This window comes from Chaetodon trifascialis, chromosome 12 (assembly GCF_039877785.1).
Source record: "Chaetodon trifascialis isolate fChaTrf1 chromosome 12, fChaTrf1.hap1, whole genome shotgun sequence".
In the NCBI taxonomy this organism is placed as follows: domain Eukaryota; kingdom Metazoa; phylum Chordata; class Actinopteri; order Chaetodontiformes; family Chaetodontidae; genus Chaetodon; species Chaetodon trifascialis.
The window spans coordinates 12308843-12336242 of NC_092067.1; the positions used below are offsets into that span (position 1 = coordinate 12308843).

The following is a 27400-nucleotide window of genomic DNA, read 5'->3' on the forward strand; positions in this document are numbered from 1 at the left end:
CTGTTTACTGTTCCTACCAGCTGAATAAAACATCTGTTAGACAAGTACGACTAGTTTAGTAGAGTTCAAATGCATCAACATGCTTGCATCTATTTTGGAAGTGTGATGTCCTCTGAAAATAGCTCTCAGTAAGTACCACCTGATAAAATGTCAACTTGGCAATGCTGTTTCTTGGTATGACTTGCTCTCTTTGTTCTAGCTAAATGTTGGTGAGCTGGTTTGACATGTAGAATGACAAAGACACCACCTGCTCCACATAACTGACTAGATGTGAATAGTCAAGGGCCACATGGACGCATACATGCTCGCTCGCACAGACACACGCACACACACACACACTCCATAGACGACATGTATATACCAAAACAATATCTTTTATTTGTAGTCCATCACCACAGCCCTGGTAGGCTATTCTGCACCAAAGCCAATGGAGAAACACATGACAAGCTTATACAATAGAGAAAAGAGAGGAAGTCAACTGGATGGTAAGCAGTATGTGTTTACATTTCTGTGTCTCACTCTGGACACCACACCTGCCGTACTATTTTTTTTTTTTTCACCAGATCTACCTAGCTCTAGTTCTATAATACCTGGCATACCTGCTGTGGCCTTCAGCCACTCCTGTCCCATTCTGCTGACCATTTGGGGATTATTGCTGTGGGAATGATTATTACCCAGAGTCAACAAGAGAGTCAAAACAAAACAGGAACACAACAGGAACAAGAAGAACACACATAGCACATCTGGGTATTAGCAGTATTATTCACGCTGGCGAAAGTTGAGTCCTGAAAGATTTGGAGCACCAAGTCAGCTGTCATCCATAACTTGTAATGGACTGGGGACTATCATTGTGCTGCAAAGCTGCCAGGATCCTCACACTATATGTGTTGCTCTCAATGGTAAAAACAGAGAAAGAAGACGCTTTCTGCAGACGGTCCATGTTTGTGCTTTTTTAATAATACTATTATCTTAATGAGGTCATAGTTTGGTTTGTTATACACTGGAGTTACAAAGGAAATTAAAATAGACTAAAATTCGAATAGCCCACCAATGGTAAACAGTACAGTATTTTTAGGGGGCATTCCTCCCCCAATGAAAGTTGGGTAAGAGGAGTTGAGAGGTCACTGATAGAATGCCTATACATACAGACACATACATACATACCACACAAACATACAGTCTGTCACGCACACGCACTCTCACACGTATATACTGTACAGAAACAGTCAAAACAATGGAGCGAGAGACAAGATGGAGTTCCACTAAAGTCTTCACAGAGCACAAATTCTTCTTATTCCTTTCCACTTTCATGACAAATTTGTTTTTTAAATTTGAAAAAAGTAGACATATACTGTAGCATCTCCACGCTGACTTGTTAGGTTGATTCCTCTTTGATGTTGAAGTCATCTTTATAGTCAGATAATCAAAAAACACAAGAACAGTTTTGCGAAACTGATGCACAACAATCCCATACATTCTGAAGTTCATGAGTTCAAAATTAAATGTTCTTGTGGCAAAAGTACTCCAATCTGGGCCTGTCCGAGTCTCCATTGGAATAGTTCCCACAGGACATTACTAGGTGACTGGTTAGCTCCATTCTGTTCATTTCTGGGTACATCCTCTCTCTGGTATTATACTTCCTTTAGTTGAGTCCGTCAGAGTTTTTTGAACAATCTCCACGCACCATAACCTTTACTCCATCCATGCGTACTGTCCAAGAACATTCTAGATACAAGGTTTCTGTTGGATTAGAACATTCCAGGGCCCGGACTGAACCCCATGTCCATGTCACGTGGCCTCATCTGACCCCCCATCATCATTGTCTGCTGTGGGGGGCCTCCCATGCCCTGCAGTGACATCATCATGTTAGGTGAGCCGCCAGGGCCTGGGTGGGCCATTTGTCTCCCCTGCATCATCCCTCCCGGACCCCCAGGGGACATCATCCGGTGCTGGGGGCCCATCATGCCTTGGCCCATGAATCCTGGTGGCCGCATTGAGTTGTGGCCAGGGTTGCCCATTGGCATGTCTTGGGGGCCCATTCCCCCACCAGGCCCCCCTGGCATCCCCCCCATCCCCTGCATGGACATCCCCATCCTTGGTGGACCATCGCCCATCATGCCCTGCATGGGGAAGCCAGAGGGGTGTGGTGGTTTTACCCCAGCATTGTCTCCTCCACCTCGGGGAAAATAAGACAGAGTCTGGCTGGGCTTCTCTGATGGGATTATCCTGGACAGGTCAAACTCAGGAATACCAGATGCTCCCGGCCGCATCACCTCATGAAGGTCTGCATCGCTGAATCCACCTTGCATGTTGTTGAACTCTGGCCCTCCAGGGGTATTGGGTTTGCACATACCGCCATCACCCCCTCCCCCATGAGGCATATTACCCATCCGTCCTCCCATAGGCCCTCCTTCTCCCTGGAAGCCCATGGGATGGCCAGGGAAACCTTGGGGACCAGGACCATTGTGCGGGGAGAACGGGCCTTGCTGGGATGGCGACTGGGTGAGGGGGTATGCCTGGCTTCGGTGAGGGTAACCCATGCGACCCTGGGGCATCATTTGAGGGTTTCCCATACCAGGGTCTTGGGGATTTGGTGGTATCATCATGCCATGAGGCATCATGCCTGGGCCCATATTAGGGGCATTGGGAGAGGGCATCTGTGGGGGCATGCCATGGGAGAGGGGCTGGGATCCCATTGGATTCATACCCAGAGGGCTGAGGGCAGACATGGGTCCAGCGTTTCCAGGTCCCATCATACGTGGATTGCCTTGGTGATTCATTGCCATACCTATTTGTGCAAGATAAAAGGAGATGATTATATATTCAGAACAAGCTCTTGTGAAGGAGATCAAAGGAAGACAAGTATAAATATGAACCATGAGGAGTGGAACCGAAGTGACAAATTAAACAATAAGTGTATGATATTTCAGATGTCTTACCATTATTGTTCACTGATGGCAGGTTAGGGGAGCGAGCTGGGGGCGAATCATCATCAGAGCTGGCAACAGTCTTTATGGCATCATGGTAGAGTGGGGTGGAGCTGGGCATTGCAAACTTGGACATGCGTGACATCATGATGGAGAGAGGGTTCTGGGATAGAGTTGGCTCAGGGGGTATGGTGTACGGACTGCCAGACGGGACATTGCCTGGGAGGGACATGGAGCCAGATGGAGCCCCTGATGAAGGAGGAGCTGAGGGAGGGCCGTTCCCACCTAGAGGACGAAATGATGACAAAGAGATGACATTACAAAGACATGATAAAACTTAGCAGTTGAGACTTTTGATTCTCTGGCAGATTGTTTTCATTTGTGATGACATTGGCAATAGTGTGTGGAACTCAGTAAATTCCAAGTTATGTGGCCACAAGAGGGAGCCACTGGACCATAACCCACCAAACCCCACCCCTCATACAGATGTGTTAACTTGAATGAGTTTTGCACTTGAATGGTTGCCCCCACATCTATTTTCAGTCTTTAGTTTGGAAGACTAATTCTGATTTCAAAGGACAAAAAAATGGCAGTCAGACACTTCACATGTGATGTTAACAATTACTAAGGCCAGTGACAAAAAAAATGCAATAGAAATAAAATTTGATACAAAACCATGCACAAAAGAAATCCCAATATTAACTGAATGGTAATTAATGAATATGCACTAAAAAAAGATGGTGAATTATATATTGAACAAAGAAGCAGAGACACACATGCTGATGAACACAGAGAAAGGAAGAAAGAGACTGTCATACCTTGCTCCATGCCCCCCATCATGTTTGGTGAGGTGATACTGAGAGGAGGCTTGCCACCCTGAGGCGGTACTCCAGGACTCTGCATGGGTGGTTTTGGTGAGGAAGCCCATCCTGGGGAGGGGTTAGGAAGAGAGGGAGACCTCATATGAACAGGAGAGGCACCAGCTGATCCCATCATGGAGTGGGGGGACTTCATTGGTGCTGAAGCTGGAGGAGCTGGAGGGGCACTGGGACCTGTGGGACCAGTGAGCATGCCAGCCAGCTGGGACGGTGTCTGAGGGGATTTAAGGTTTCCAGAGGGAGAGCCCATCATGGGGGACTGCACTTGCCTTAGTGGAGGGGACTTAAGTGGATTGACACTGGGAGAGTTCCCTCCTCCTGCTTGGACATTCAGATCTGCTGGCTTGCGGCCCCTTTGACCTTGTGAAGGGCCACCTGCAGAGGGGAGGTGGTTAATACGGCCATTACCTCCTGTTGGTGTAGATCTGTGCTCTGGACCAAAGGCTTGCTCTCCATGTGGACCCCTCATTCCTCCAGGTCCCCCTGGGAAGGGCCGCCCAGGCCCCATAGGAAAGTCTCCTGGCTGTGTCTGTTCAGGGAAGGGAGGCCCCTGCATGGGCCTGCCTTGAGGGCCCATGTTCTCCATTGGAGGTCCTCCACCTCCTCTCATTCTCATCATCTCGTCAGGACTCATATTCATGCTGGGATCTCGTAGTTTGGAAGGGTGCATATGAGGTCCTGGCCCAGGGCCAGGTCCCATGCCAAACTCAGGCCCCATTTCCCTGCCTCCCATTCCCTGGAGCCTCGAAGATGGACTCATGGGACCATCACCAGGCATTCTGGGAAATATACCCATACCATTACCAGGTTCCATTCCACCTCTTTGGTGCCCCATCATCCTTTGCATGTCCATCATCATTGCAGGAGGGAGGCCCTTCTCTCCACCCATACCTTGGTGAAACATTGCTTCTTGGACTGACTGAGGATTTGGGAAACGCTCACCACGACCCCCTGGACCAGCAAACATTGCCCCGGGCCCTCCAGGGAATCCTCGTGCATCTCCCATACGGGGAGGCATGTCATCAGGCCAGCCCATTCCAGGCCTTGGGGGTCCCTCCATTTCAGGATTCATCATACTAGAGAAGCCAGGCATCCTCTGCATATGTGGGGGCATACCCCTGGGGCCAGGGCCAGGGCCCATGCCCATGCGCTCCTGGTAGTGCTCTGGTGGACCCCCTGGTCCTCCCCACATCTCTCCAGGGCCCATCTGATAGGGAGGTGGGGGCCCTCGCATCATGCCACGTGGACCATGGGGGTGCATCATCATGTCTGGAGGAAGTGGCCGGTGTTGCATTTCTTGTTTCTTCCTCTTCTCCTCATAAAACTCCTGCTGCAGCTTCAACCAAGCCACCTGTTCTGGGGTCATCTGATCTCCTTCTCCACAGCCCCCAGGCCCCCCCATGTGTGCACCCATTTCATCTTGTGGAAATGGGGGCATGTCCCTGGGACCGTGGGGTGGGCCAAAGGGTGGACCTTGTGGACGAGGTCCCCCTGGCCCACCTGGCGGTCCGAGACTCTGAGACTGCGCCATCATAGCCTGAAGGGGGCCCTGCTCAGATCTGCGGGGTGCACCGTCAGGCCCTCCATCATGGGGTCCACCATGTGGCTGTGGGGGCCCAGGTGGGGCATCACGATCATCAGGGAAAAGCATGCGCTGAATATCTCGCAACGTCTGCAGAGAGCGCTGTCGATGCTCCAACTGCTCTTGGGACAAACCCTCCGTGTTGGCTTCCATGTTCAACAGCTCCTGGGCCAGTTGCTGCTGTTGTTGCTGCTGCTGGGGTGTCAGACCTGCTCCACCAGAGCCTCCACCCTGCCCTCCTTCACCTACTGTTGGAGGGTTGAGGCCAGCCTCAGGTTGGGTGACAGGGGCCTGGTCAACTGGGGCAGTAGTGTTACTGGGGCTACTGCCAGGAAGATTTTTGGATTCCAAGCCTGCAGAGGATGACCCTTCCTGCGGAAGAACACCAGACTGGTTCCCTTGGTTTGAAGGCTGGGGTGGGGCAGGCTCTGCCATGCCAGGTAAGGACGGCTTGGATCCAGGCTGGTGGCTCTGATCTTGGGCATGGGAAGGCGGTTGCTGGGGAGGCTTCGAATCATTTCGGAGGGTGCTTGCTGCATTGTTCTTTAACAGAGAGGGACAGAAGTAGGATTAAATCATAACACTCATGCGACATGTTAGTGTATGAAAGCATATGTGTATGATAAAAAAGAGCTTGTGTGTGTCCTTACCAGGAGGAGGTGAGCTTTGTCCTTGCTGTTGGAGATGTTTTTCATGTGGAAGGCAATGATGTTTTCTGTATGGCCAGTTAGAACTGCATCAGCTGCCCTGAGGACAAGAAGGCAGACAGTCAGATATCAGTCATCAGACACAATAAATATATGTGTGTGGGTTCGTGTGTGTGGGTGCATGTGTGCATTTGAGAGACAGAGAGCTGGATGAATGAGTACTAGATGGGAGCATGAAGGTAAAACCAAGGTCAACAGACTAAGTAAACTATTGTGTGCGCATGCAGACACACACTCTCACACACACACACACACACACACACACACACACACACACACACACACACACACACACACACACACACACACACACACACACACACACACACACACACACACACACACACACACACAACTTCCATCGAGCATCCACATCTTTGATCTATAATTCCCAACAGGGTGTTAATCTAAGCCAAGTGTATGCTCCCACTGAGCCCACGTTTGTGCAGATACACACAATGGATTTAGGCTACAAGTGGGAAAGTTGGGGAAGTGAAGAGAAGGGGTGGGAAGCAAGTATCTTAGTGTCAAAAAGGCTGCAACAAATATCAAAGACAACAACAACTACTGCTGCTGAAAGGGGCACCGAGATGTACTTCAGGCAATTGACATTGTTAGTAATTCCATTTCATTTTGAACTGCAATTACACAAAGGGTTTCGCTGTGGGTGTGTGTTTTGCTTCTGAAAAATGAGGTGAATTGAGACGATGATTTAATTAGCCTGTCTGAAAACATTATTAAAACATGTAGAAATAAGCTTTAACTGTAAATACTAATGACTAAATCATAATTTAACAGTTCAGTAACTACACATCATGTAAAATACACAAGTTCTAGATTTGGGTATCAACTTATTATTAGGTTCAATATTATGGAATGTAGTAGCCCCAACAGATAAATATATATATGTTGGTTTCCTTACTTGTTGGCCATCTCTGTGGTGAAGACATAGACGAGTTTTGAGCCTGGTTTCTGGCCACTAGGAGGTTCTGTTGTGGAGCCTTGACCTCCCAGGGTATTGTGGGAAGGTGTGGAGGAGCGACTAAGTCCGGCATTGGAGGTAGAATGTGTGACTGAGTCCTGGGGCTTCACATCACTGGAGTTGCAGTCTATAGGGAGACAACAGGGAAGACTATGGCTTTAGGACCTGCACAGGCTCATGGGCAATGTAGTTTTACTAAGGAACTGTCACAAGTCAAGTTGATCAGCAAAGGGACTGCTACACATGCTTGGATGAACACGTTAACACACTTACTGAAGAATCCTTTGTCATCTTCGTCACTTTCTCCCCCAGAGCACCAGTCAGCTCCACTATACGGCTGCCTCCTCTCTGCCACACACATCCTCTTCACCCTGCTGCTGTCTGGAAACACACACACGGGCACACACATGCACACAGACAGACACACACAGACACACAATCTATCAGTGGGCTCAGGTTTATCTGTGTCAATGTGGGACTGCAAAGTACCTTTTTCAGCATTTCCAACTGCTGGCTTTTCTGGGCATATTGTGTTTTACACCAAAGACATAATGAAAATAAAGTTTTGCAGTGGTACAGGATAAGAGGAATGCAACAACCAACGCTGTCTGAAATTAGGAAGAATGTGTGCCATTTCCTCCATTAGTGAGTGCTGAATAAATTTGACAGACTGCCTCTACAGGGAATGGTGTGTAAAACTACAATATGTTCAGGAACAATCACAATACAAGCACTACTGACATGGCATTGTTTAAGCACTGTAGGTATTTTATCTATACTGAGCAGTTCATTACAAATGGAGAGATGTATGGAAGCACAGCTGCTAATTACTCTCCTAAAAACATCATCAATAAACTCATGCACCTTGCCCACCTACTTTAGTTCAACTATTTCAGCATTCTGGTGAGAATAAAAACAACATCCAATTCTACAAATCAAACTGACTTGTAGCACTTCACAAGGACTCTTTGTCAATTCGTGACCCCAGCTACCTGCTGGACATGAAGTGGTCTGATAATAATGAGTATAGGTTACAGTGGTCCTTACCTTTTTCCTCACTAGTGGGTGTGCCGCTCTCTGCCTGTTCAAACGACTCCACCGAGGTGCTTCTCTCCCTTTTGACTTTAACCTTGGAGCTTGGGCCAGAGGTCAGGCCCTGGCCATTCTTCAACCCCATTGCCCCTGCCACATTCTGAGCCCCCTTGGCACCCAGGGTCTTGGGGTCACAGGGTGAGGGCTGTGATTGGCTGCCAGTGCTCCCTGGTTTACCCTGATTGGGCATTTTAGAGTCCATCTGGGTGGCAGTGGAGGGGGACATGACGGGAGGTGAGCGTACCATGGCCTCCGTCTTAGGTTTAGGGCTGACAGACAGAGGAAAAAGGTCACAAGCGTAATTAATATTTTATACTGTGCATTAAGAAATCAAAACAGTGCAAGGTGATAGATATATAACAAATTTGAATATAACGGTCTATAAGTGTGCTTCGGATGAAGCAAGACATTCAACAAACTTACAAACATTTGTAACACTGTTTTCACTCAGCAAAACACACACAACAGGGCGGAAATGGGGCATATCAAGCAAAAAGCCTAGGGCTTGAAGTGAGGTTACCCAGTAATCATGAGGCCTATGCCACGAAATATCTCCCAGCTTCCCACTATAACATGCACCAATGTTACCCACTGTGGTGCCCAAGAGATTGAAAAGAAAACGTGATTGTTCATTTTTTGCCCACTTTTTTCCTTTGCAAATACTTAACACCATATCTCCCAGCACTTGTTATGGATGTCTATGAACGGAAGTTTAGGTTGAACGGTACTGTAATCAATCCATGAGCACAGTTAAACTTGAAGGAACACACTGAAGAGACACAGGCCATCTACAAAAGACTACTGCTTACTAGTTATGAGAGCAGTTCAGTTTAGGGAAGCAGGACACATCCAATTGGCAGAGAATTCCCTTACCACACCCTAATCTCTTTCTCTGTCTCTCTCTCCCTCACACACACACACACACACACACACACACACACACACACACACACACACACACACACACACACACACACACACACACACACACACACACACTTGTACAATTAGCATGAAACAAATGCCAACATGTCTAAAAAGCACAGCCGCAGCACAGCACACTTTATGTACATACACACAGACACACAGCTAGTAGAAAAAGGAGGCAAAGCCAGAATTTTGGCAGTCCAGACAGCCGTTTCCAGAGGCTCCAGAACCATGAGTCAGCAGGGAAAACTTCCAAGCTCAGTGTACTCCCTGACCCTAAAACAGCTCTGGATCACACATCAAGATCTTCCAGGTAAAAGAAAGGAGTGGGGAAGCTGATCTTAGATCTGCATTACACCTGACCTACACTTGCTCTCCTAACAGAATGGGTATGGCAAATGTGACACTCAGGTTTGTGTCCACTTAACATTGCCAAGACTCAAAGTTGCACGAAAGCTAGCAAGTTAACACTGACACCTTAAAACAAGGCATCAGGTTTGGCTCTGTGTTCTCCTCAAATTTACATGGGTTTTCGCCAGGTCATCAGATTTCCTCCCCACATTGAAAAAACATGCATGTTCAGTAACAGAGAGCTTTCTCTCACCGACCAAGCCTCTGGCCTTAGAAACGGTTGCTCACTGTACTTAAATAGATGGGATGGGTCACTTTCCCCCACAGGTATTAATAAAGTATAACAAAAAATGCTGTTTAAGGGCTGTATCTGAAGTTTTCTGTGGACTCTCTCCTGATCAGCTTTTTCAAAATTTAAAACTCAGCACATTATGCACCTTGCAACTGGTAAGATATGAGAGTTTCACAACACCAGGATGCACTGATCACTCTACAGCTAATCTTATCAGCCAACAAACTGGCATCTGTACTTGGCTGAAGTGCACAAAAATCTTGGGTCCATACATTCTTCAAGTAGCATCCGTGTTTTTATTTTTACAGAGACCTGTTTTTATTTCACTTAATGCTGTTTTGAACAGAGGGTTGAGTGTTTGTGTTTCCTCTCTCTTCACAAACTGTTAATAAACACTGACAGCTAATGTTTATTCATTTTTGATATTGTGTGATGATTTTTTTTTAATTACTTGAAACAGGTTTATTGACTGGACAGACGCTTGTGCTTCTCCAGTAAAACCTGCTCATTTTATTGATGTTGAAAGACATGACTGAGTACTTCAGTCATCAGCACTCAACAACAATACATAGGATGAAAACTTGATTTAGTGTCCCCTACTCACGACAACAACGCTGTGCAGCCATAAAAACAACCTGGAGCAGTTGAAATTTTACTTCTGCTTGCTGTGCAGTTGCAGAAAATCTGGATTAAATGCATAATTTTAATCAATGTTCACATCGGTGTTTGGCTGATTGGGCTGTTATAACAACCATCATGATCTCACATGTACACACAAACCAGTGCTTGCTTATTACTGCCATCACAGCATTGCATAGCTGTATCATCACTACACCCGCAGGATGTCGGTGTACAAGTCCACTCACCTCTGTGTGTTGGTGGACGGGGAGTTCTTTAGCCTATTGGAGTGCATTGATGGGGCTCCCAGGACTACAGAACAGGGTGAAGTGATGAGCTGGTGAGGACTGCCTGTGTGCGGAAGTGGCGCTTTTCCGCGCGCGTTCCTGGAGCCAGGAACAGGATTCCCAATGTTCGAGAGGTTTGCTCGACTGTCCTTGGCCTCCTCTCGCTCTTTCTTCCCTCGCTCCTTCTTGCTGAAATGTGTCGCTGCTGTACCTGCCGCCGCTGGCCTCTCCTCTTGGACCTCCAACATTCTCTCTATGTCCTTGTCTGTGTGTCTGTGGGTGGGTGCGTGTGGGAGTGTGTGTGTGTGTGTGTGTGTGTGTGTGTGTGTGTGTGTGTGTGTGTGTGTGTGTGTGTGAAAGAGTGTGAAAACAATAACAATAGTCCAGGAGTCTTTTCTCTTTCGGTGTGTACTTATGAAACTCCCCCAAGGGGGCTTTCAACGGCCCTTGGGCACACTGTTAAGAGAGAAGAGAGAGGAGAAGACAGTTAACAAAACTGGATAACAGGGCCACAGTCTGGCCAAACTTAAAGTCACACACCACCAAAAATCTTTTTAATACCAATCTACTTGTGTAGGCTTGAATTGCACCTGTTAAAAGTTGGTAATTTTCTCTGTCACAGTGGTCAGCTTTAATTTGTGCCAGCGGGAAAGGATTCCAACAGGTCTTTACCACGGCAGACATTTTGACATTTCCCAGCAGTGAAAGCACAGGTGTTAATAACAAAAAAATGTCTCAAAACTCTCCTGCAGCATAATCTCCATCTGTGTGCTTGGTATGGCGAGAGATGGAAATGGGAATTTTTACAATGCTGCCAAATTACAGCTACCATTCATTGAGTCTTTTGTGGAGCTAGAACAATAAATTGGACAAGATATGTTTGGGTTCAACTCCAAAGAGAGTCACCATTACAAAGTTAGTCCACCAGAGAACACTGACAAGTTTTCAGCTTTATGTTTCAACTGTTCCCCTCAGTGCACACCGTGACTGTTCTTCAAACACTGAAATTTAAGGGATCCCAGCATTCATTTTGTTGTGAAAACTGCAGCAGGACGAACTGCACGGCTGCTTCAGCGAGATTGCAAGTTTATTTAAAGCAGCAGTAGGAGCTTCAGTCTAAAACTAGTGAGCTAACTAGCCAAAATTATGTGAAATTAGTTTGACTAAAATGACAAAATAATTAAAGGTTTTGTCTTGATTAGATTTGGCTGAAATGTTTAATATAATCTGATGACTAAAAAAAACAGTTTTCATTGACTAAAATTGGACAAATATAGTTAGTTATCTTTGACTTCGACAAAATCAACTAAAAATTGACTTAAAGGAGAAAAAAGGGTGAGGTTGACTAAATATGATAAAAAAAAATTAACAAGCACATTTGACACAGGACAAAGACTGAATAAAAAAAGACAAAATTAACACTTAAGTCTAACATCAGTCAGCTTAGTCTTCAACGCTATAAGGATTCTGGGTGGGGTATTGCGTTAACTAAATAAATAGCAGCACTACAATGCAACCGTAGCACACAGTGAAGTGTGGTGGAGGAGTGGGAGAGGTAGTATTGTGGTCCAAACTAACCGCCGTGTGTTTCTGTGCGTGTGTGTGCTGGTGAGTGAGCACGAAAATCGCATGAGAATCCTGTTTGAGAGAGAGCGGCCCAGTCAGTCAGATTACATTGTCATCCTGAAAATATTTAAGAGCTCTTCCAAAACACTCAACATTGTAACTGGCTCCAGAGTTCCCCTGGGGAGAAGGAGGTGGAGTGTTCGGGGGGTTCGGGGTGGGGGTGTGGTCACTGGGAACCAGACAAATGCACCGTCTCCTACTACAGCAGCAACACTCGTCTCCCCATGGTCTACAAGAGAAGTGATTTACGACGATGAGGACCATAGATCACTACTGCACATGAGCAAAGGCTGGCTTCTCCACGAGGGGGGGGTGGGGGGGGAGCACAGAGGAGCCTTGTTTATCCAAGCTACATTGATTAGACTAACCTTTTAAATATAAAAATACACTTTGTGGCAGAAGTGGGGGCTCTTCACTTGATTAGTGATTGCTGAACTTGTGATATGACATATTTACAACAGAACAGCACGAAAGACCTCTATTCTGAGTGAAATGACATGTTTCTATTTTGCGACACAACACAGTTTGATACATAACTTTGGAAACAAGGACCACAGCGCACAATTATACATGAGTAATTCTGCAGCAGTGATGTGCGCACAGACATAAGCAGAAATTTCACACACTTCTGCTGTAACTGTGGACCTAGTACGAACACTCTGCATCTAAATAAGTCCAACATTTTCAGATCGGTGGTTGTTTCTAGACTTGGGGGTTTTGTTGGGGCAGAGTTTGGGTTAAGGGCAGGAAAACAATGTGTGAGGGAGGACGAGATGAAAAAGTGGCAAAAACACAGATGCAGTTTGATTTTGGTGTTGACTGTTATTTGCTCATCAAAGTGAAGCCGTGGCTTATGTAAGTCACAGTGGAAAAGACCTGCCAGACAGCCGCTCTCAACCAAAACACTGTAAATAATAACACTCACAATCTGATGCTCTTCCATAAAAATGGACGGTGTGGGCAAAAACTCATTACAGGACACATTTGATAAGTGAGGATTACATGGCACACAGAAATCAGACATTACATTCATTTGACAAATGCTTTTGTCCGAAGTGACTTACAATAAAGGTTTTCAGTCTTTTTAAGAGTGTGTTGAATGCTACAGTGCCAGTGCTGCAGGTTTTCTTGAATTGTAATAATATTAAGAAAAATAATTCAACAATTACAACAATATGATCTTAACTGGGAGTTGTCATACTGTGAAGATCTCATACCCTAAAGTGTACATAAAGGTTCTTTCACAGTATGAAGTGGGTGTGAATGTCGGATTTTCAGTTTCAGGTCATTACAAAATGTGATGGACATAATCGCCTCTATTACAATGTACAGAAAGCTGTTTTTTTTTGGGGGGGGGGGGGGGGGGGGGTTAATATGCTGCTGCTCCATATTGAGCTCTTTGGCACGAGTGAGTTTTCCGGCCTTTGCTCCACTGTGGGGCAAGGACAAACAAGAGCCTTGGCTGAATTAATCTACCACAGGCGCCTCAGAGAGACATGACGGCCAATCGCCCACTGGAGATCATCCTGCAAATTTACTGGAGTGAAGTGAACAATAGTACGATGGCAGCACTTTCATGACCAAAAACCTCCAACGTGTGGACGCATTTCACTCTTAACTGAGCCAAACTTGCCAACTGCAACATTGGCAAAGCTGACCTTGCCTGGCATGGAAGCACATCAGCTATCTGGAGCATCTGAAGAGGAGGCACGTCGGCTCTGTGGATGACGAAGACTCATCTCAGTGAGTTAGTTGCAAGTTAGCAAGCCAGCTAGCTCAATCTTAAAAGCCACATAACTTCACATTATGAGCTATTTTCTCTTGATCAATAAACTGCTAATGGCCTTGAGAGTATCAAATAATTATTATTCATAATGATCCTGTTCACATTTCAGATGTACCCTTTATAACCTTAAATGTTGCGTGGAGAATGTGTTGCTGCATACCACACAAGTTTAGAGAGCACTGACTTCATTCAGCCCAAACTACCATTTACAGCACGCCCTCTCGGCCTCTAGGCCAGCCAATACTAAGGTGATTTTCAACTAACTTATTATCAAAATCAAGACGTTATAAAAAGTATCTCTAGAATCTGGGCCTTACTTTGGTTTGACAGATGTTTGTGGTGGTGCCACATGTCCGCCCACTGAGCCCCGTTAATCAGCACACGTGAGTGAATTTTAAATCCTGAATTACAAACCCGTTTCCATGGATCTGACTCCCTGCACCTCCGTTCTCCATCTGGCTGTTCACTAAACCTTTGCTCTGCACTCCATGAGAGTAGTTAACATGGATATGCTTTGGATTGTGATATTAAAGATAATGTGAAACTGAACATGATGCTGTGATACTATTGCACACACACGCATGCACGCACGCACGCACGCACGCACGCACGCACGCACGCACGCACGCACGCACGCACACACACACACACACACACACACACACACACACACACACACACACACACACTGCTGTGCTTAGGTTCACCTTTGGCATCTGGGTAAAACCAATAATATCCCAAACTGAAAGCTGTTATGTTTTCCTTGACACCAAGACTAAATCGTCCATGCTGCCATCTCACTGGCGTAATTCCCCCCACCCCCTCCCATTCCTGCCACTCCCTGGCGATCGAATCGCCTATCGGTGATCTCTGTAACCACGACTGGACAACACAAAAATAGAAACTACCGCCCAACCCTTCTGCCCAAAAAGGGTCTCATCTAAACCTAAACCCCAATCATACGCAAACGTTCGTAATGTGTGTACGTGCACAAATACAGACACAAACAGCAGGACCTGTCAATCATCTGTTCCCTCCAATCGCACGCTAACGAGACACTAATTGGGGAGCTTGCTGACAAGACTGTCATAAGGAATACACTGACACGCACACACGCACATCAGGCGCACACAACAGCCAACCGCACGCTCACACAACAAAGCACCGTAGAGGTAATCAGAGATTTCTCTCCCTCTATCTCCAGTAAAGACGCTGAACTGTCTATCACAGCACACACGAGGAGCTGCAGTGCATGCAAGTTAATGGGAAAACAGTATAATGAGGCTCTAAAAATGAGCTTTTCGCCTCTGATATAAATATGAGGTTCCACATGAAAAGAGGGCAGAAAATAGTTCAATTCAATTAGATTTGGGTTTTCAAATGCGGGTGGCACTAAAAGGGAGCATTTCATTTCATGCTTATGTAACAGTCATCGTACGCTGGCTGAGCACAGTGTGGAGAGTAGACCCTTCCCTGCTACGTCACCCAAATTCCTCTGAAGGGGAGATGGAAGGCTTTATACCAGCGGAGAATCCACTGGGATCCATAACAGCAGAGCAACCATGACCTTGCTGCCGACCCAATCCACTGGCTCAAATTTTAACACCACAAAGCTACAAAGACATTATTTTAAAAAGAAGGAAAAAAAAAACTCAAGTGCAAACGTACACACACACACACACACACACACACACACACACACACACACACACACACACACACACACACACACACACACACACACACACACACACACACACACACACACACACACACACCAACTCTCTTCCCTCATCTCAGTCCTGCTGTTGGCTGTAAAAGGGCCTGCTGATGTTTCAGCCTTATTTATGCAAATCCCATTTTGCAGTTCAGTCACAATGGAGTATTGCTCTCTCTTTTCTCGCTCTCGAGCTCCCCTACACGCTCTCCGTCTGCTCTGCCTCCATCTTCTTTAGTCCATTATTTGTTTAGGGTTATATCAGAAACATTATTTCCACCTCTCCTCACAGTTTTCCACAAGAACATACAAATGTGCACAGCCATAAGCGGGGAGCTGTACAGTGTGTGGAAGCAGCATCCAGCTCACAAATCACAAGTCAGAGCTTTGCAAACAACATTTCAATGACAAGAAGATTTAGACTCTGATAGTCTAAAAGACTGTACATGCGTGTTAAATGAAAGTATGCAAAAAAAAAAAAAAGGAAATCCTACACTGAGTCGAATAACTTTTGTTGCAAAGCAGCCACAGGTGGACATTATGAGATAACGGCACAGTGACATTTCATACTTTCCCAAACTTCCCTCTCCTTAGTCAATACTTTGATGCCATCATCAGTTTCTTAAGAAACAGGACCATAAGCAGGAAACAACAAGTCTTCTCACGAGGTACTACAGTGTGTGTTTACTTCCTGTTGTCCTCTTGGGGTATGAATTATGAATTTTTCCCTGATGGACTAAGACCTGAAACATCATAAATAAAGTGATGAACATGAAGCCGGATCATTTTGGTTCCTTCAAACATCATATTTTGACCAAACGCACCCATACATTAAATTTATTAGTGTGCAACAACTTCTTCTACAGAGCTGAGTCATAAAATCAGTGAATGACTTATTTTGACTGAAACTTCTCATTTGTATGAAAATGAATGTGCTACTCCTTAATTCTTTAGCTGCTTATTTACTATTAAAAGTAAACCAATACTGAAACTTTACTTTTTCTGACAACTTCAATTATTTTTTTTTACTACAATCGCTAAAAAGCCAAAATGATGATAATATCAATCCAGTATTTCTTGTCACCTTTAGTCGAGTAAAAAGCTCAGCATTTCCTTCTAAATAACTGGTTTCCTAACTACAGCTACTTCCTACACATACGTACCTGCCTCTCGGCTAGTGAAAAAGTAACTAACTGCAGACAGAACAAACAGCATTAACTCTATTTAAAAAAGGAGCAAAAAGCAAGGCGTCTGCCAGCCTCCAAGCAAAGATTGTTGGGCGTCCTGCAGCGCTTTAGCTGCGGAAATACCTGCACACTGACCTGTTGAGGTGGCTTCCTGAGAGCACCATCCCAACATGCCACACCCTGCACACAGCACTCATGACTCACACTCAGTACATGCAGAATGTTAGGAATGCCGAGTGTCACTAAAGATAGAGCTGTGACGCCACAGATGTAACATTTGACATAATGCATGTGCCGTGACAGGAACGAGAGCGCTCGCACAAGTATGACTGAGCTGCTGTCTCGACTGAAACCAAGCAAATATTTACAATGAACTTTAAAAGTGTTCCGCATTCTCCAAACTAATAACTACTCCCAGAGTAGAAGAGCTGCATATCTCCATCTTTCTTCACCCAGGTTTTTTCTTCTGCTCACCTGAATGGTTTTTAGTTTTTTGCCCCCCTCACTCCCTCTGTTACCCCCAGCATCAACCATCACTCTGCTGGTTTATCTTCTTCTGCTCCCCTGTCCTCAGTACATCCTTTCCTCTGGTTGGCAGACGATGCCCCTTCATCCCCAGGGAGGCGACATGTGTGTAATGTCACATTTCGTCATATCATATCGTGGTGACAGAAGCCTCACCGTGTCCATCACAATGATGGAAGTGGCAATGAAAACAGGAGGATGGGAAAGGGGTGCAATACAGATATACCCGTGGGGGGGGGGTTATTACACAAGTCGCTGTCTTCATAGAGTGTGAGGGTGGGTGTCTGTGCCTCGGACACACATGCACACAGCTGACTCACTAGTGACACATCTGCTGGCGTAGCCTGGGCATGGTGCCATGTGTGGCGGCCAGCTCCAGCAGCAGGACTGGCACTCAGCACTCCAGCCTGCTGTGATCTCCGTCTCACACACTTCACCCTGCACTTCCATCTCTGTCGATCTGCCCTCTGTCTCTGCATCTCTGGCAAAGTGGGTGTGTCTTTTTACACACACACACACACACACACACACACACACACACACACACACACACACACACACACACACACACACACACACACACACACACACACACACACACACACACACACACACACACACACTTCTACTCAATATGAGACAAAGAGACTGGATAAATGGCAACAATGTGCCATTATTTCTCTGATACAACAAGCGTGGGTGCAAATTAGGGGTGTGCCAGGATCAAATGCTTACGGTGCGATTGTTGTGGCCAATCGTTTAGTGATAAGAAAGAACCAGGTAAACACACAGTTAACCCTGGATTTCATTAAATGAAGGACTGATCACGTCAGCAGATACATCAGCTTCTGGACTCAAAAGCATGAGAATAAACACTTTACACTTTAAAACAGCATTTATATCAGAAGGTTATTTGTGAAAAGTAACATCTGACCTGACAGTACTTTAAATGCAGCGCATCTGCGTCTCTTCAATTTCATACATCCATTCATGTTTCGGATTGGAAAGTGAAAGTTAGGTTAGAACCAAATCCAAAATCAGGTAACTATGAAAAAAATGAAATTCATATTTATTTGTCCCTAGATACAAGTGTGTATGGCTAAGGTGACAAAGCTCTGACAGGTGGACCATGATGAATGCTCAGAACTGTGAAATGCAATGCGGTAAGTCTGGCTGCACATCAAATCTGGTCAACATTTAAGGCGACACAGTGTTGCTCTAAACGAATGTTCAGCATTTAATGCCATGCGGTCTCTTAGCAGGTGTGTGTATCAACAAGCACTCAACAACAACTGGCAGATTGTACTACTCTGAAAACGTCAATGGTGAGTTTGAATATATCAGCATCAGTTAAAGCTTAATTCACCGTTAGCTCAAAGAGTCCAGTCTGACATTCACGCCCAGGATTTTCTTGCTGGGTTGCATTTACTTCTGATTACAACTTAATTGTGAGATTGTTGGCCAGTACTGTTTGTTCTGTCTTTAAGATTTTCCATTATTGTAGAGAAATACAACGGAATACATGGGGAAGTGAGAGCAATGAAAGCCAAAACTAAGAACCATGAGCAGAGCTAAAGCTAAAGCTAACACGTGAAGACAAACAGCGACAAAATGTACGCAATCTTGAGGCAGCAAGATTTCTTCTTGATCGGGCACACACAATTGTGCTCTTTTCCTTTCTTTTACATTACTTTCGTTTTACAACTGTGCACATGCAAACTGCCGGCAAACACTTCAATAGATTAACTCTCACCGTTTCAGACTTCTGCTGCTTGTTGATTTGCAGCACATCATGAAACACCACCACTAACTATGCTTATTATAGTCAGGTCTAGTTGTAAGGTTTTCAGATTCTTTTTGAATTGGGTCCCTTTTTCTCTATTAATGTATGCACATTGGTCAAGGTGAATTTTCCATGGGATCAAAATTTTGAACACATGAAGGCCTCTAGCAGAAGGGCACTTCCTTATGACTGAGTAACACAAAACTGCTAATTAAGGCTGGAGCAACCCGCTCTGTTTATAGTGCCACTAAAATCAACGGTAGGAACACTGACATTAACAGTATAGTAAAGTAAGACACACTTGCAGTGCAAATGCATACACACAAAGCAAATCTGCTAATTAAAAACTCCATGTTTTTCCTCTACAGTAGGTTTCTCTCATTTGCAGCTCAAATAAAAAGCCAAACAGAAACTCCATTTGCTTAAGAGGGAATCTGCTGCCCTCTGTGCAGACCCCTTATTTCCTCCCTTCCCTTGACCATGCTCTCTGGTCCGTGACTCCCTCCCTCCATCCCGACAGTCGCTCCCACACTCAGGCCACATTCCTCCCTTGCTCATGCTGGGAGGACGTCTCCCTGTGGCTAAAAGCATTGTGGGAAATCCCAACGGCCAGGCCCTGTAGAGGCCATGTAGACGTAAAAGTGTAAAGGACGCTTGCGTTCCTCGCTTGCCAGTCAAAAGGCTCTTCTTCAAAGCCACTGGCCAATATATTACACACTTGCCACAAGTAAAACACGAACACATGGCTGTCATTAATGTCTTGATACTGAGCCTCACAACAAACAGCACAGAAACATCAAATACCCACATTTGAAGCAGCAGTCAATACAACCCACACTGTGCAAAGCCTCAGTTTATAGCGCTAAGAACATTAAGCAGGAAAGGAATGAAATTTTAGGATGTGCTGCCCAAAATATATTTAGATTCTTTATGTGCATTACAAATCACTACGCAACAGAAGTAAAAAGTGACATCTCAACCTGTCAGCCCATGTGACACAGTTCAGCGATCTCTACTGACCTGGCATGACAACAAACAAGCAAAAACATTTTACTCAAAGCAGAACACTCGCAAACACGCAGAGTACGCAATACATGTGCTGTCTCCTCTCCGCTAACATACAACAAAATTAGCACTCTGGAGACGATATGAGCCAGATTGTGTCCCTGAATTACCCCAGTTCGCACTCGTGTCATTCCCATGGAATTTTAAACACACTGGCTAAGACCTGCCCAATTAAAAATACAAGCACAGAGAAATATACATGCACATACTCATTCTTTTGCACATTCAAACACCCGCACGCAGCAATACTGTCCTAATATTGCCTGAGATGCAGTGAAACTGTGCTACAACATAATGACATCGACTGCTCCCATGAGTCCAAGCTTGCTTACTTGTTAGCATTTCTGTCTCCTTTAGGTTCCTCTGAAACAAGACGCGGTGATGTGTTCAAAGCATGCAGTATGTTGCCCATGTAGTCCAGGTAAAGTGGCTTAAAACAAAGTCTGCCAATTAATCCTGACACAAAAAACTTCCTCCCTTACACTTAACACCTTATCTTTTCAGGAGCGTGGAGACGATAATGCTGTTACACACTCTTTTGTCACACCTGTTTTTGTATCTTCCTTATGATTCCAGAATCAATGTTTTTTTTGCTGTGTTTTAAGGGATATAATTGTTTTTGTCATTGCATTCAAGGTGGGTAAAAGCGATAAATGGAAAGGCACAAAAAAACAGACTCACTTCATTTGTTTATGAGCAAAAGCAAACGGCTCGAATTGCTAGACAGAGAGCAGAGGCAAACATGGAGGATAAAGACGAGGTCTGAGCAGTTCTAATCCAAGGTGTGGCACTGTTTTGGATGTCACGATTTTAAAATTTGACATGAATCGTGATAAGACTGTCTTAATTACTGCAAATAAAATAAATTATGGCACTAAAACAACCAACATGCAGGCAGCTCGACATCACCCAGAACTAAACGCAGCAGACGCTGAAAGGAGGGAACCTGTTGATTTACCTGCCCAACAGACTCCAGACACAACCCTGGAAGATGTGTAATATAATAACATAACATAACATAATACAAATTTATTCATCCCATTTTAAAAAAGCAACCAGAAAACACCAAAATTCCTATAAAACAAGAACCTTACAGAATTGTAGTACTCAGGGAATCAGAATAGATGTTAGCACATTAGCATAGCATAGAACATAGCAAGATATCTGATTGTATTTTGCACATGCATGTAGCTACAAACTGACACATTCAGCCCAGGCCTTAAAAAAAACTAACTAATACTACTGAGAAACTAAATATAGAAAAATTAAAACTAAGTCTTTCTAAAAATCTGAACCTACATAAACTCAAACAAGCAAACACACTCACCATCACGAGCTCGTTACGTTCACATTTCAAAATTCCACCAAAGATCTTAGCGTGCTCTCATTGAAATAATATAGAACAAATGTCTATATCAGAAAGCAGGGTTAATACAAACAATATACACTTCAGTAAAGTTTTGCTTATTTTCTTCCAAACTAATGTTCAAGACTTGCAGTGAGATTCTGGAAAGTACTGCCAAACACGCCACCTCACTTATCAGGAGCTCAACCGCGGAACATAAAGGATTTAACACACCAGAAGCTTCCTCTCATTTACACTCACAGCGTAGTCAAAGAACACTAGATAATGAAGATTTGACACAGTTGATGGACGCTTATCACTGGCTCATAAAATTAGCAAACTGATTTCAAATTAAAACCAACCTCTTTGAACCGAAAAAAATCTCTGCAGGTATAGTGGCTGAAATCTTAACTTTAACACTTCAGCCTGATTGCAGCGGACAGATATGGATTATTCCTGAGTGCTATTACTGTCCAGTGCTTGCATCTAATAAAGTGGATTGTGAAAACCAGATTTTAAAAGAGGTTTGGCTCTCTTAACATCTGCTGGTTTGCACTGTGTCATGGTGCTACATTAAACTAGGCTAGCCAGTGGCAATAGCCAACCTGGCAGCTTGACAGGTCCTCAGCCTGGCTGGCAGTTTTTAGCATGAAATGCTGATGGGTAACTGCAGGTCACCACACCCCTCAGGTTCTACCTGAGAACAGTTCTGGAACCCTCCCCTCACAGTAGTGGGGGGGGGGGGGGGGGGGGGGGCAGTCCATCAATGCAATAACTGTCAATCACAGAATTACAGGTACATTCTGACTCAGCCAGACACGTCCCTGAGGATCCTGTATGGGCAACAATCCTACCACACATCCACACATGTGAGACTGAGACCTCCCACACTAAAAAAAGATATGAAATGCAGCTGAAAGAAAACACACTCATTTTTATAGCTGTGACTGTTTAAAAAGACACACACATTTTTTTTACTACTAAAAAAATGTGTTTTTAAACGAAGCCTCAAACCTTGTGTAATCGATGCTCAACTATAATAATTCACCTTTATCATATGTCTAACTGAAGACCGCGCTGTATTGGTCAGCAGTCTGCATGCATGAATGACCATAAATTGAGTGACAGACTAGTTTGGGTTTTAAATAAGTGGTGTTTGTGTTCCTACAAAAATAAGATCTTCTTTATTGAACACCAATTTAGTTATTTTAATAACACCAAAACAGTATCAATCTATCCATCATCAATCCATTACAAATTCCTGCTTTCTAAATTGCAATCAAATGTTTTTATGTATTGTCTGCCATTTTATCTTTTTTTTTGATGTTGTTGTTTTTCACATTTTATTGTTACTATTCCTAACTTGCTTGTGCACTTCACAGCTTGGCCTTTCACAAGTGCTACACAATTATTATTTTTAATGGATACACCAAGTCTACTTTTTCACCCAAACTGATTTGAAATATGTTGTGTTTAGAAGCTTTATATACTGTGGTGGCTCGATTTTATACCAACAGATACAGTATTTAGTGTGGACTGGTCACCTCTGGCCAATACCGGGTTAATTAAGTCACTGTGGGTGCTGATACACATAAAATGCATCAGATCAGCACAGATCACACAACTGCTGGAGGATGGATCAATCAATAGACACAGAAATCAAATGCTCATTTTACTTAACTTTGACCAAACTTTTACAGACTGAGGAATAAAAAAAGTGTTTTCCATCAAGCCAGTTTCTTGGAATGCACAGAAAAAAAAAAATCCGCTCTTTAAATACAATCTTTGAATTTTCTTTTTGTGTCTTGTAGTGATATATTTTCATGTTCTGTGGCAAATGTCAAACATGCCGCCCCTACACTTCCAAATGGGTTAAATGTAAACTGGCAGCCCTGCAATGGTTAAAAACCAAATAGCATTTTTCCAGCTCCCTGGGGGATACTACATAATTGCTGTACAATGGAGGCCTGACGAGTGTAGGAGTCATTCAGCGGATGAACTAAATTCTTTAATTAATTGTGAATGGACATCTTGATCAGAACACACAAAGAAATGAGAAACTGATGGGTATTATGCTAAATGTCAACACTCCTTAGTTTAGGAGCAAACCGGTACGAGAAAAGAGATCTGAATGAGGCAACAGAGTGAAAATAAACATTTCTCGTAAAAAACCTGAGGTACAGACTTAGATCTAACCTACTGTATGAATGGGGAGGGGAGCCCACTGCCACCCACTGCACAGGCAATGAGACAACCCGTCCTTCCAACACTTCCTCCCATGTCACACAACAAGCCATGCGAGTTTTAATTACAAAACCTATGCAAACAAGGGCACAGAAACATGAGAGGCCAATTCACAGAGGAGAAAATAAATCTGTTGCCACCTTACATCAATATCCATTTCCCTGCGTCCGTCACTGTGGTTTTTGGTTAACACGCTTCGGATTAGATAGCAGTTAAATAAACAGTCTGGACAGCATTCTTAGGAAGAGCGCCCTGACCATGTCGTGTCCTCAGCATGTGCAGATCAGAGAATAAGACCAAACATCGCACTGATCGTCTGAAACAGTGCAGCTCTGAGGCCCTTTTCCTCAAGCTTCTTCCCTGAGCATCAGGAGCAGCCACACAGGGGTAACCGCTGTCCAACTCAAGGCCTCTCTCATCAAAATGCAGCTATCAGTGTGAGCACATCCATAGATAAATGTCAAAGAGATAGTGACCAATGTCAGGAAGAGTCTGTGCCTGGCTTGTTAGTGTTGCATCAGACCAGCACTGAGCTATCAAGTTGTGGCACCAGTTAGTCTTTGAGTCAGAGAGAGAAGCGTTTGCTGCTGTGCTTGATAACGCAACCAAAGTTGGCCTTAGATTTAAAAACAGAAACATTATAGTCAAGAGGAAAAGCTGTCAAACAGGTACGTCTCATTCTACTTCACTTCATACTACGTATGGTAAGCAAATACTTGCTGTATTGCTACACAATGACTGCATATGGAGCACTGCATTGTGGGATTGTTAGCAGAAAGCACTGTACATGCCATGGATACTGCTTTTTGGTGGGGATTTTGAAAGGGCACCACAAAAATACTCAGAATTCAGACTCTCAAATAAAATGGAGGACAGTAAATATAGTGCACTATATAGCAAATAGAGAGCGATTTCTGACACAGCCCACGGGCTCCTGCCACTTCTTGTGGTACTTGTTTCTTAGTATGTCAACAGTTATGCTCATAGAGTTGTAAAGCAATTAGAATAAGGGAATCCTATTTACTGTACGTCTGTCATGGATGTGTGTTTTTGAGAGGAGTGGAGATGTATGCGTGTGAGAGAAACTGGGTGATGAAGTGTGACAAAGTCAAAAAAAAAGAGTGAGAGAGAGCCAAAGTTGAGTTGTGTTACCTCAGAAGCCCCCCTGCCCTTTCAGCAGGGCCTCATATGGAGAACCAGGTCTCGGGTCCCCTGGGCACTGATGTCTGCTCTCCACTCGACTCCTCCCCGTCAGCCACGGAGGCTGTGCTGTGCAGGAACCTGGCCCACTCACGACACCCTACAGCCACAAGTCATTCACACCTGGAACAGAGGGAGAAGAACTTTGCTCATCGGGTGAAACACAAACAAGCAAACGGCAAGGAAAAGCACTCAGTCGCTCATGTTGACATGACCAGCGTGTAGCAAACACACAGCCAGCGCAAAGCTTCAGTCATTAGGGGCTACAGGAGCTGTGTATACTCGCCTTTTTAACCCAGACATTCATTTAAACTTCAGTTATCGACCGGTGTACACATAAGGGATTACAAGATAGCATATGATACTCCATCAAGAGCTTCCTTGCTTCTTTGCATCCAAGAGGACTTCCTCCGAATATCAACTGTGGGAGCAAAAAAGTGACTTTTCTTTTTCACACCTCAACAATGCAAAGAAAATAAGGTAGACTTATATAGAGAAATAGAGAAAAGATAAATATGAAACACCTCAAAGACTGTGCAACAGATAGACATGCTCATGGCAGACAGCGGTGTTGCCTAGCAATTGAAGAGACGAGAGTCCTGTAACAGGAATGTCTGCAGTTCAGTCTCAGCCGCTGGCAGGTATGCTTCAAAACGGTCCTTGAACAAGACCACCAAGCCCCTACCTGCAAACCCAGAAGTCGCTCTGGATAACAGCATCAGTTAAAGGCGGACTGCAACAAAGCACAAAGGGCGCTGAGGTTTTCTGCTCACAATTATAGGAGAGAAAACAGCATTAGCATGAAACCAATGTGATGCTGGATAAGCATTTGTTTTAAAAACTGATTTGAAAATGTTTTCTAAAAAATGAAAATAAAGGACTTAGTGACACTTTAATAAACTCCTGAAAGGTAACAAGACGTTATTCATTAGAGGAGTTAATTCACAAAACGTCTTTTACCAAACATTTCTACACTACAGGGCCTCTGGTTTGTGTTCACTTACAAGCCAAGTTAAAAAAGATTGATTGAGGAGAAAAAAAAAGCCAAAAGACTGAGCACATTCTTTGCTATGTTTAGCTCTCTGGTCTTGCCAAGGTAACGCAGCACAATGCCACACAAGTTACTCTGAAACGGGCCTACTCGAGGAAGTCCTCCTAAAATATACACAAGACATGCAACAAACCTAAAACTGTGCAATAAACGCAAAGCTCACAACAACCAGAGTCTAGACTTCCCCCCTGAAATCTCAGCGCCTCACTGGACAACTCTTGGCGGACAAAGTAATTCCATGGCGCTTGAAACTCCAGGAACTTTTTTTTTCTTTTTCCTAAAAGAAGTTGTTCCTGTTTCGCCAGAGAACTGGGGGGGAAGGGAGGACTTCAGCACTTGCATTCATGGAGCGTCGGCCAGCGCAAACAAAGTCTTCCCCGAAGAGGGAGGCACTGGACGGCGGCTGAGAGCGAGAACAACGACGTCGGCCACAAGCACACGCAGAAACACACACGAAATGCGTTTCGTTTGAGGGTTTTGCCTGCTAATAAAACAATTCAGACACTCCTCGGGCAAACGTTCATTTTCAAGTTGTGCTAGCTCCGTTAACAATGTAACAATTAAATCGCTCGGCAGATGATAGGGCTGGCCGACACAATCAGCAGCCGAGGCCTATAATCTCGCTACGCGTTTATAAATGATATCACAGACATTTTTAAGAAAGAAAATACAATACCAGCGGTGTGGTACTCCCGAAGAATGCAGAACATGCATGCTGCATTGTATCCTTTTTTCATTTTCACCAAGCACGGGCGGTCCTCCAGTATAATGGGGTAAAAACCAATATTTCTCCGCGGGTTTTACACCATGCTGAAAACATCGTGAATAATCCGCTTTTGGTGCGCTGGAAAAAACATCGGCATTCACGGTTGAAAGGGTGCTCACTGTCTGCCAGGCCAGACACGACGTGGGTTTGCTAGCCAGCCTTCGGGGACAGAGGCAGAGAAGAACGGATACCGGAGTGAGATGTCCCCGGGAGGAGGACCCGCGTGTGCCCGTTGCCAGGAGGCGAGCTCTGGTACCGACACTTTCCACCTGGATTTGAAAAAGAGAGCACTCACCTGGAATGTTAGCTTAATTTCCGTTTTCCTCGAACGACGGATTCATGTCGTACACTTATCAAATCACAACATTATCACGGTAACATTGTAAAATAGAAATATGTCTCCCCCCTTTCGCCCGAGCTTTCCAGTGGTCCTACTCCATTACATCCCAGTCAAGATTTCCT

At 44.6% G+C, this 27400-nt stretch overlaps 1 protein-coding gene across 1 annotated transcript; it reads right to left on the bottom strand.

Moving 5' to 3' along the window:
* Positions 1-356: 356 nt before the first annotated feature.
* bcl9 (BCL9 transcription coactivator) lies at positions 357-27400 on the bottom strand. The gene is made up of 10 exons (XM_070975722.1): positions 27234-27400; positions 25074-25244; positions 10605-11099; positions 8124-8437; positions 7350-7457; positions 7017-7203; positions 6038-6134; positions 3746-5930; positions 2940-3212; positions 357-2788 (listed from the first exon to the last, which is right to left on the bottom strand). Exons 3-10 carry the CDS (start codon positions 10889-10891, stop codon positions 1749-1751), a joined length of 4491 nt encoding a protein of 1496 aa, XP_070831823.1. The 5' UTR covers positions 10892-11099; positions 25074-25244; positions 27234-27400; the 3' UTR covers positions 357-1748.